The 10,585-nt window shown below is 54.1% G+C and overlaps 3 protein-coding genes across 3 annotated transcripts in view; 2 read left to right on the forward strand and 1 right to left on the reverse strand.

Moving 5' to 3' along the window:
- The window catches only part of MONBRDRAFT_36257 (uncharacterized protein), a gene marked incomplete at both ends in the record, with an annotated part of 6,667 nt that extends 6,302 nt beyond the window's left edge, over positions 1-365 (forward strand). The window contains one exon of the mRNA XM_001743729.1: positions 261-365. Coding sequence (XP_001743781.1) covers positions 261-365 — 105 coding nt within the window. The remainder of the gene's footprint in view (positions 1-260) is intronic.
- Positions 366-1,366: 1,001 nt separating this feature from the next.
- MONBRDRAFT_6521 (uncharacterized protein) lies at positions 1,367-2,353 on the forward strand (the record flags this gene model as incomplete). Its single annotated transcript, XM_001743730.1, has 1 exon — positions 1,367-2,353. The coding sequence occupies one exon, from the start codon at positions 1,367-1,369 to the stop codon at positions 2,351-2,353; it is 987 nt and encodes a 328-aa protein (XP_001743782.1).
- A 2,996-nt stretch (positions 2,354-5,349) lies between these two features.
- On the reverse strand, positions 5,350-6,271 carry MONBRDRAFT_15063 (uncharacterized protein; the record flags this gene model as incomplete). Its single annotated transcript, XM_001743976.1, has 4 exons — positions 5,350-5,547; positions 5,709-5,852; positions 5,975-6,111; positions 6,193-6,271. Coding segments are annotated over 4 exons (558 nt in total), but the record flags the coding sequence as incomplete, so codon positions are not given.
- Between the last annotated feature and the right edge of the window lie 4,314 nt (positions 6,272-10,585).

A 10,585-nucleotide genomic window follows, 5' to 3' on the forward strand; every position in this document is an offset into this window, starting at 1 on the left:
CTTTCCCCCCCCCCCCCCCCCCCCCCCGCACATTTCTGTTCCAACCCCCACTGACCTGATTGTTGACATGGTGACACGATAGCACATGAGCCAACTGGTAGATATCCATGATGCCGAAGATGAGGATAATGTCTCACGCGAGGTAGGTGTCCAACGGTGCCCAACACTGTGCTGTGATATCTCCTCTCCTTCCCAATCACCCAACGCTCGCTGATCCATCGCCCCTTCCTCCTCCGTCTCGTCCGCCTATACCTTTCCAGAGCGCGGGCCAGTTGAGTTTGGAGCCTGTGGTGGCCAAACCCAAATCAGAGCGCCGTACAGCCCTCTCTCCTCGCCCCATGGTGTCTCAGCTGAACCGCATGTAGAGCGAGCTTTCACCGTTGCAAGATGATTCTGGAGATTGGTCTTGCCGCTTCTTCCCCATCCTGATACACGCCCGATTCGAGTCAAAATATCGACCCCGACCCGATAACAGCTCTGCCCGATCTGATGTTTTTTTACCTTGCTCATCATGCTTTTTGTTTTTGTGTTTTTGTTTTGCTGTGTTTTTAAACCCTTGTCCCGGTCCAGCAAAGCTTCATTGCCGACCACGGCATTGAACTGCCACCTTTTGTTGCTGTGCCTCTTCATTGTGAATGACTGACTGCCTTCCGTTTTGTATGAAAAACCGTGTCCTGGTACGTGTTCTTCTTGTATGCTTACTTTTGCTTGTTCGGACTCTTGCTCCCAAGGCCCCAGGGGAGCGATATTGCCCCCCGTGGATCTGCTGCGATGATTGTCTGCATAGATGCTGTCTCTTCTCAATGCCCGAGCACGAGTGTCGAGCATTGACCCAGATCTTTTTCACAGTCTTGTGCGTGTTTCGAACCGTCCTTTGTTTGGAGAGTGGATTTGCCTTCCCTCTCCTTTTTTTGATTGAATCCTGATTTCGAGCGCACGCCCCTCTTCCCTGCCGTTGGATATGTACTCAGGCTCCTTAGAAAAAAACGTGGTGCGACAAAAGTGCCGAGCCTTTTCAACAACAACAATAAACACACTTACACATTAACATGTCAAGTCATTGATTCTTTCCATCGAGATTGCACTTGCCAAACAACCCACCCCCATGCACCACCAACATGGCATACCTTTATTGATATGCGCTACCACGCATAGAGGAGAGATCTTCTTGTGAGCATTTGCCGCCAAAAATTAGCTCGCGATTTGTCGACAAAAGTGTCTTGTTTCTTTTTTTTTTTGTGAAGGAGTTTGTTGGCACCAAATACCCACAGGAACAGGGTGAGGCCAAGCTGAAAAGGGCAGGCGCATTGCTGCTGCCCAAGCACTGCTGCTTGAGTGCAGGACTTGATATTCTGGAGTCTTGAAAATGAGCACTGATAGCCTGATCGGCTCCCTTCACCTGGTGGCTGACGCCTTTCGGGCCCGAGCAGATCAGCAGCAGGAGGACGCCAAGCCCTCGACGCGCACAAGCCCTACAAATGAGCCAACACTTGCCATGCCTTTGGCCCACGAAAAGTCGTCTCCTGGCGTCGACGTGATATCTACCCCTTTTACCAACATGATGGCAATACAAGCGCTCGATGATAGCGGATGCGTGGATGACGGAGGAAGCGCGGAGAGCAAGCCATCAACCCCTGAATCTCCACCCAGCATGGGGGCCATCGCTAGGACTGATCAGCCCCAACCGCACAGCCCGTCCCAAGCACCCTCCGAGGCTCGTGATCGGTCCGACCATGATTCTGTGCACAGGCCCACCCTAGACAGTCCCACGACCATCGAGCAAGAATCTTGCTCAGACGCAGACCTGACCGAACGGTTGGGACTTGAGGCACAGATTGCATTGAAAGAAGAGGTTCTCTTGTATCAGCAGCTTCTGCGCCGCGTAACCTCACCAGACCGTGCAGATTTAGCCCAAGATCTGCTTCAAGCACGACAACAAGCCACACGCATCCATTGGCAATATGAGCGCCTGCGGCGGCATCAAGACTTTACGCTGCAGCGCCTTGAATCACTAGGACGGCAAATCAAGCAATGCGTACAACAGCAGAACTCTGGCCACCCTGACAAGAAGACCTTCGAAGAGCAGATTTCACAGCTTGAGGCGCTGCTGCTCGCCATGGCACGGGCGAGAAGGAATCTCAATCACCACGCCCTTGCCGATTATCATGCTCCTAGAGTTCGGGGACAGAAGACGGTCGTCCCTGTGCCGATAGGCGCATGGCCGGCCATGTTCTGGAGAAGACAGTCAAATGTACAGCTGGCATTGGCATTGGTCTTTGCCCTACTAGCTCTGTTTTGCGCTTGGTGGTGGCATCTCGGGGTCTTTGACGAACCACCAAACGAGTTTTTCTGAGGCTACCATTCTGACTCACAGAGTCAATTGAAAGGTGAAATCGTAGCCCCCTTCGTTTGCTCAATCTCATGAAGGAGGCGCTCTTGCGCGTGGCAGTATGACACCACACCCAGAGCTCCTAGTTGCCTTGAAGGTGTAGAAAAGGGGACGAGCTAGCTGATTGCCGTGCCTCGTATTCGTAGAGTTCAGCGACGGACGCGCACAAATCCAGCAGCTCTGCACGCCCCTCTACTAGCTCCAGCAGCTCCGATTTGCTCTCCTCATCCAGTCTTGACGCACTCAAGGCTCTGTGAAATCAAAGCCCCTGTCATGAGTGGCGCGCAGGGTATCGCCCTTGGTCTTTTCAACATGAACGCGACATACCGCGGCCGAGTGGCGGCAAAGCGAGCGAAAAAGTCATGCACTCGATCAAAGATATGAAAACCCATCGCCTCTTGCAGACGCCTGCAACCAAATTGAGGCGACAATCACGAGTGACATGATGAGTCTTGGCATGAGGCTAGCAACACGCTTTGGGCATAAATGCATCCAACATACGCGCGCATCTGGCCGGCAAAGTTGGGCGCCGGCATGTCAGAGGAAAAGTCGTCCATGTCATCATAGTTGGCCACTGCGCTTGATCAGCACAAAATGGAGGCAGCACAGAACGCGCACCGTCAGCATATTAGAATGAAGGAATACAGTGACGTTGTGCGTCGTTGCAGCACCAGACAAATCGACACCCACCCCGCGAAAGAATGGCCCGGCTTTGTGCAATGGCAGCCATGATGTCATATTCCCCTTCCGCGTCCGAACCGCTCATGGGCTCGCTCTCGCTATCATAAGCATACTCGTCCGGCACCATGGTGTTACTACACGCAACGGGCGCACAAACACTGCGGTGAGCGCTGCGACAAGGCAGCTCTTTTCCAAAGACTGGCCAAGGCAAGAAGTATCCGATGTGACGCTGCATGCACACATACCCCGCTTCACCATCACTGAATGACCCGATGCCATCAGAGTCCTCAAAGCATGCGACCGTTGCGCCATCGCTTTCCGACTCATCCGCACTCTCGAAAGACTCCTCTAGGTAGTATCTGCAGCCAAACAAAGTCAGAAACAGGGACAAACAGCGCTAGCCAAATGTCGCAGAGTACGGGATTATTCTGCTTACCCCTCACTCAAGTCCTCTGGCACCGCCACAGGCGAACCAGACCCAGCGTTATCCTCGTGAACTTGGTTTGTGCCCATGAGCGAATCTTCTGTTGCAGCAGAACTCATGACACCAGCCGCTTCCGTTTCGAGCTGCAGGAGTGCCAATTCATCTTGAGCCTCCCGCATCTTAGCCTCAATTGTCGAAGGAGTCGGAGCGGCCGCACGCTTGATGACCAGCTTGGGCCCGCCATTGGTGGCACGCGTACGGGGCGGTGCCTAAGGAACACACGCCGCGCAGGCAGCGTTGAGGGGTGCCGCGGTCATGTCGATGAGCATCGCTACAAAGCAAACAGTGGCTCAACCGTGGTGGCTTACCGAGGTGCTAGAGTCGGACTTTTTGCCCTTGGGGCCGGCCTTCTTCTTGCGCACTCGCTTGCCGCCTGGCTTACTGGCTGCAGTTGTTTTTGTCGTAGAACCAGAAGCCGCAGGTGACCCACGTGCACCCGCTACACGAGCGTGCGAAACCGCACGTGGCATTGCTTTGGTCTTGGATTTAGACTTGGTGCGTTTGACGGGCGCTTTCTTTTCTGGTAGAGGCGACTTTTCCTCGGATACACCCGGTCCCCTGCCTTCTGTCTTCGTGAGCCGAGTCAGAGTCGAGCTGGCAGGCCGTGCTTGACCATTTCGCGCCTTGGGCTTGCTAGTTGCGGGTGAGCGGCCCAGCGAGCTACGTCATGAAAGCCATCGCGGTTCATTCAAAAAGCCAACGTCAGGACGAGTGAGAAAAAAAAAAAAGAGAGCTCAGAAGCTCGTGCTTCTTGCTTCCAGAAGTGTACTCGGTATGATCAAAACGACAGCTTACTTTCGGCGAACAGCGCCCGTAGCTGTTGTGGCCGGTCGGTCTGGAAGTGAGACGGTCAGCACGGGCTTGCGAGCGTTGTGTGTCATGGACAAGCTTTTGGTCTTATCACGGTGCTGCAGTTGGGCGGGGGCTCCAGAAAGACCATCCTAAATGCAACCATCCTGGATGTGAGAGCAAAACATCACCCAAGACAGCAGCCGGAGATGCAAAGCGTGTTCCATCAAGAGCCCGACCTGCAATTTGATGTTAGCTGAGGCGGACGTAGCACCGCTCGTCACGATGAGCGGGTGGTGCGTCGTATAGCTGCTGCTAATGCTGCTGCTAACACTGCTGCTCTGACGCATCCCTGGCGTTTGGGATTGGGAACTGGCCAAATCTGTTGGTGTGGGGTTGGTGCCACGAAGCATGGAGCAGCTTGTCGCTTCCGCCACGGATGCGCTGGTAGCCGCCGGTTCGCAAAGGATCGCGGGATCTGCCGGGCTGGCGCTGGCTGATGGTGTGCTGATAGCACCCTTCGCCTGCCCACGAATTTTCAATCCTTCGCGTGCCGCAGGGGACACTGGAGCATGACCATCACTCCACGGGGCTGCCTTATCCTCGCGCGACCGCGTCCGCCGTCGCATGAGTTGACGGACATCTACCCGCCCTGATTCCTCATGCCGACCAGCACCTGTGGTGAAAAGCAGGTGCTCGGAAGTACCTCCAACAGGCTGCACGGGCCATGAATTGGCCAGCTCGCGACTGTATTGAATGCCAGAGTCCTCACTCGCCATTTCAATGCTGCGCGAGTGAGTAGACTCTGTTCGAGAAGACAGCGCCGACGCAGCCATCTCCTCCACCATCACCTCACTTGGGGGACCACTCAGCTCGGGAAAGTCCAGATGTGTCATACGGCGTCGACTCCTATCAAGGGTTGGGTGCAAAAACACCACCGTGTGGGCGGTATTGAGCTGATGTGGTCCCACTTTGCGCCCCGTGACGCCAAGAGGTTTGTGTAAGCTCAGGACAACTGAGGTGAAGAGCCAAAAAGAACGTACAAAAGCTGATGTGCTTCCAGCCGATGCGTCAAGACAGCCAAGTACGTGCGCACGTAGTCTTGATCCAACAGCTCGACGGTGGTTGGGCGATCATTGGGTTCCACTTGAAGCAAACTGGTAATTAGATGTGCCACACCCTCGGGACAAGACTCATCGACCGCCTAAATGAACAAAAATGTGGATAAGACGCAGCCTGATCCTCAGCCAGTATGTGTTGGAGCAGGCAGTGCCCAAAGATCGAAGAAAAAGGCGAGCAGACACAGAAGAACTGGCAGTTGATTGGCAGTTTAGGCTGGGCGGCTGCTCGCTCAAGGGGACAAACCTCGTATTTGCAGCTGCAAATTTTGTTGACGACTGAGAGCAGATTATTGCCCTTGAAGGCTTTGCGCAACGTGGCCAGCTCGTATATGCAACAGCCGAGCGACCACATGTCCGACCGTGTATTATATGGTACGTCTTGACACACCTACAAGTCACAAGGCGATAGACCAGTCATGATGGCATCATGACATTGCTCACGAGCTTCAGAAGCGGGCTGGTGCACGTCAAGGCGTTTAATCGCAGCTGCTAACTGCAGGCTGAGCCTACCTCTGGGGACAAATAGTAGGGCGAGCCGACACATGTTGTTCGCATGTCCAGGGAGCTGTCAAGCTGGGCCGCGACGCCAAGGTCGCCGACCTTGATGAGATCGGTGAGGGTGAGGAAGATGTTGGCAGTTTTCAAGTCTACCGAAACGCACATGGATCAGGACGGCATCAACCCAGGTGATGGCACGAGCAAGTGGCATGTAGGGTGCTTCTCCAGACCTCGGTGGAGAATGCGCTCATGATGGAGGTAGCGCAGAGCTTGTATAATTTGTACAACCCAGCACATGATTTCTTCCTCTCTGTCACGAGACGTGCACGATATGATGTGGTTGGCAGAGTGCCGAAAACAGACTGATGAGCATGCCCAATGTGCCAATCAGTAAGGGGTAGCTTTAGAGGACTGATCCTCAAGGACATACGTGAAGGTCTTTTCTGCCTCGCGTTGCGCGCAGATGCGCTGCTCCAAGTTGCCACCCTACAAGGATTCGGAGATTGTCCAAATGATAATGATTGCACAGAGATCATGTTTGCAAAGCTGCCACCATCATGCCGTGGTGTCACACACATCTCGAACACCGCAACGGCCCAAATAACACGAAGGTGCACATGAAGGGCGTTTCAGGACAGCTATCACGGACCGCATAAAAGTCAGTGACGATGCAGAGATGTTCTTCACTAGGATCCAGAAATGAAGCAATGTAGCGGACGACGTAAGGGTTGTCCAGCTTCTTGAGTAGCTCGGCCTCGCGCAAGGTCTCCTTCTTCCGCTTGCCAATATAAATTTTCTTCATGACTTTGCGGCTGGGGTTGTCACCCTCGCGCCGACTGTGTACGAAGCCACAATGATCAGCGACTGACTCGTCCACGCTGGTGCCCAGCGACAAACAAGCACACACACACACACACACACACACGTGTGCGCGTCAACCTACTCTGTCACAATGTAAACACTACCCTCGGCCCCAGCACCAATCCGCTGGCCCAGCTCGTAGTCTTCGATGGGATGCATGGCATCAGGTCCCATACTGCCACTCTGAAGCTGACTCGCGCCGCCAGACATGTTTTCACCTCGCTCGACCGTCATGTTACAGCTCGGCGTGCCTCACCAATCCAAACCACCCCGAGTGTGGTGCTGCAACAAGTCTGCCGCTCAAGCCCACCAGGGGCAGCGAGCCACAACCACCATATCCCAATACTCACACCTCTCCAACCACCTCCGCGTCCTCAACCGCATCAAATCCTGGCCCTGCAGCACTGTCAAGCGTGTCGGCGATACAGCGGCTGCCCTTTTGCTGAGCCTAGTTCGGGCGTCCAAACAACAGCAAAAAATTAAAGAGAGAAAAGTTGAAATTAGGGAATGTGAGCCTGATGATTTTCATCATTAAATGATTATGTGTCGCACTCGCCCTCTCTCGCCTTCAATCAACATCACTCCCTCTTCCTCTTCCTCTCTTCCTCTCTCTCTTCTTCTCTCTCTCCCTCTCCCTCTTCCTCTCTCTTCCTCTCTCCCTCCCTCTCTCTTTCTCTCTGTCAGTCCATCATCACTTACTCTCATTCACTTCCGCTCTCCCTCTTCCTCGCTCAGTCCAACACTCACTCACTCGCTATCCTCTCGCTGTTATGTGCAGAGCACTGACCCATTGAGGAATTGGGGTAGGGGATCTATTTGATGGCAAGGCCAAACGCGCTTATTGAACATGGCGTTGTGAATTGGATCGAGTTCCATCCCACTGAGCTGTCAACCACTAGCGTTGACATCCCTTGGCAGCTAAACTCGCGTAACGCGCCTACTCAAACGAGCTCAGTACTTGAAGAAAGTGGCTTGATGGCCTACTCACTATCCCAGCGCCTTAATAGCGACGACGGGAGTCCCTGCAACCAAAATAAAACAGATGAGAGTGTTACACGCTGATGGACTGAACATCAGACCTGACAGAAATGAAAATCCTCTTTGTTTGATGACCCCCTCCTTAAAATCCTCGCAACCTGCCATGGTGCATCTCAATGCTCGTACCGATCATCACGCCGGTAATCGTCACGACGGCTGTAGCGGTCCCTACACCACACATTACAAATGTCGCGTCAACAGAGAATAAGGACCGCTCAAGGATGAGCAAGAAGCCGCTTTGGGTGGGCATCAACAGCGTCAGAGCTGTCTTGCTGTCTTTTGAGATGAGAGGGGAAACGCACCGGCGATCATCTTGGTCGTAGCGATCATAGCGGTCCCCCCGGCCACCGCCGCGGCGATCGTCGTAGCGGTCCCCCCGACCACCGCGACGGTCATCATAGCGATTGTCGCGACGATCATCGTAACGGTCACGGCTACCACCACGACGATCGTCTTGATAACGCCCAGGCTCCCGGCCCGAGTCACGGCGGCTGATGGGTCATCAAGAGAGGTGCAAGTGAGAACAAATCCATCAAAATTGAAATGCTGACGCAAAATTCCGTCAGCCTTGCCGGGATACGTTTCGCTTGTCTTCCTCGCCCTTCTCTTCCTCGCCCTTCTCTGTGTCTCTGGAGCTAAACATTATGAATACTTTCGCACCTGAAGCGATCGTCAGGACCAGGTCCACCACGACTGTATTTGCCCTCCAGTTCGTGCACGCGATCGCGAATCTTCTGGTATCCCACGTGCATCTTGCCTCCGAAATGATCAGCCAGACTGCCGGCATCAATCGCATGGTGAGTATTCTTCAATCCGGCTTGCAACTGCCTGCTAGTACGATGAGGGCTGGCACCAAAGGTCTGCAGGCCAGCGGGTCTGGGGGAGAAGACGAGATACGCACCGACGATCGTTGTCAAAGATGGACAGGAAGGAGCCGCACACTTCGCATACGCGCAGCTTTTGCTGCTGCTGGGAGCCTGGGGGCAGGATGGCCCTGAACTCGGCCTGAGCAAGACCCATGTCAGACGTAGAATGTGAGAGATGGCCAAGGCACGTCTCGCGATGTGGGTTGGGCAAGCTTTGACCAGCACGCTCACCTCGGCATCCTCACGCAGACGCTTGAGTTCATCAACCTCCTTGGTGAGTTCGAGCGACTTTTCAATTTGACCTGGTGAAAAGCAAGAGCGGGCCCAAAGATGTGATTGAGCGGCGGAAAAGCTGAGGAGAATAGGGCAATTGATCATTATAGAGGAACACGACCAAACAGGGTCCCGTGCATCGAGCTGAATGCCATGATGGGACAAGGAAAAACAGAGGAAACAGCGCTACACACCCTCTTCGCCCAAGCGCTCGGCTTCGGCCAACTTCTTGCCAATGGACTCGCCAAGTTGTTCGACGCGGCTGGCCTAATGGGGAGCGCAAGTGGTCCCGAAAAAAAAAAAAAAAAAAAAAAAAAAAGGAAAAAGAAAAATCAAAAATCAGAGTCCTTGTGTTTCGGGCATGCACGCGGGGTAAAGAAGCCACGGGACGGTGAGAAGATGACAATGGAAGACCTTGGCTTTGACTTCCACATCGAACTTTTGATCGCGCTCAAGGCGATCACTACAAAAGGACGCCCAAAAGCCAGAATGAGAGTCAGTTGCATTCAAAAAAGCACATTTGGATGGCGGGCCGAGTTGAGGCGCAGTGCAAGAGGAAGCGGACCTGGCGCGTCGGATCTTGGCATCGACCTCGCGAACGAGCGAGGCGATGCAATCAAAGAGCTCGCGTTCGTAACCAAAATCCTTGCCCTGTGCCACCTGTCGCTCATATTCCTCCCGCATGGGCTCGCTGTGGCTCTTGGCACAGTTGCCCAAGTCCGCTTTCTACATGAATGTGGGAAAAGAAACGGATGGTTCAGTGTGAACTGAGGCTATGCGAGATTCGGAACGGGATGGTCGCCAAATCAACGAGCCCAAGGCGCCTGTGCAAGATGTACCGTGTTGGCAAACAGCGTGTGGGGGCACATGCCACAGAGATGGTAGTGACACAATCGCTCATCCGTCACATCGTTGATATCAGACCCTGGTTATCATACGGATTTGAAGACAACGGCAGATGGGACGTGTGAGGCGACGACGAAGACCGGGAGCACGGGTGGTAGGTCACACAGGACGCGACTAGGTATGGGTGAGAGCAGCGCACAGCCATGTCACAGCAACTCACCGATACCAGTGGCCTCAGCCCCCATCATATCCTGCAGCATTTGCCGCATGTAGTCGCGAGCACTCATGGCGGCAGTCTCTCTGGGCGCTAGAGACAACGATCCCCTGAGAAGCAGCCGAGCATGAGAAAGTGAGCAGGCAACTCATTGTACTGCCAGAATCTTCAAGCACCAGACAAGGAATGGAAGTGCGCATGCCGCCCCGATGACCCATGGCTGACTCATTTGGGGAGCAAAACCGTGGGAAGAACATGCACGCCCCGACGTTGGTCGTCGTCGGCGCTTTTCGCTGCCCTCCCATGTTGAGTGAAACGTGCATCGCCACTGCGCGCATGTCTCAAACACGCCCCACCCCCAACGCGAAGCCTTGGTCTTGGGAACTCTCCCAAGATGGTCTGAGTGCCGAACCAAGAAAACCTAACTGCGCTGTGCTTGTTCACTTTTCACAGGCTTTCCCGACCAATACCTCCGGCCCTAGCACTCCCCCGCGCTGCCGTTTCACGCACTCGTTCTTCTTTTCT

The sequence above is a fragment of the Monosiga brevicollis genome, genomic scaffold, assembly GCF_000002865.3.
Source record: "Monosiga brevicollis MX1 MONBRscaffold_4 genomic scaffold, whole genome shotgun sequence".
Classification (NCBI taxonomy): Eukaryota; class Choanoflagellata; order Craspedida; family Salpingoecidae; genus Monosiga; species Monosiga brevicollis.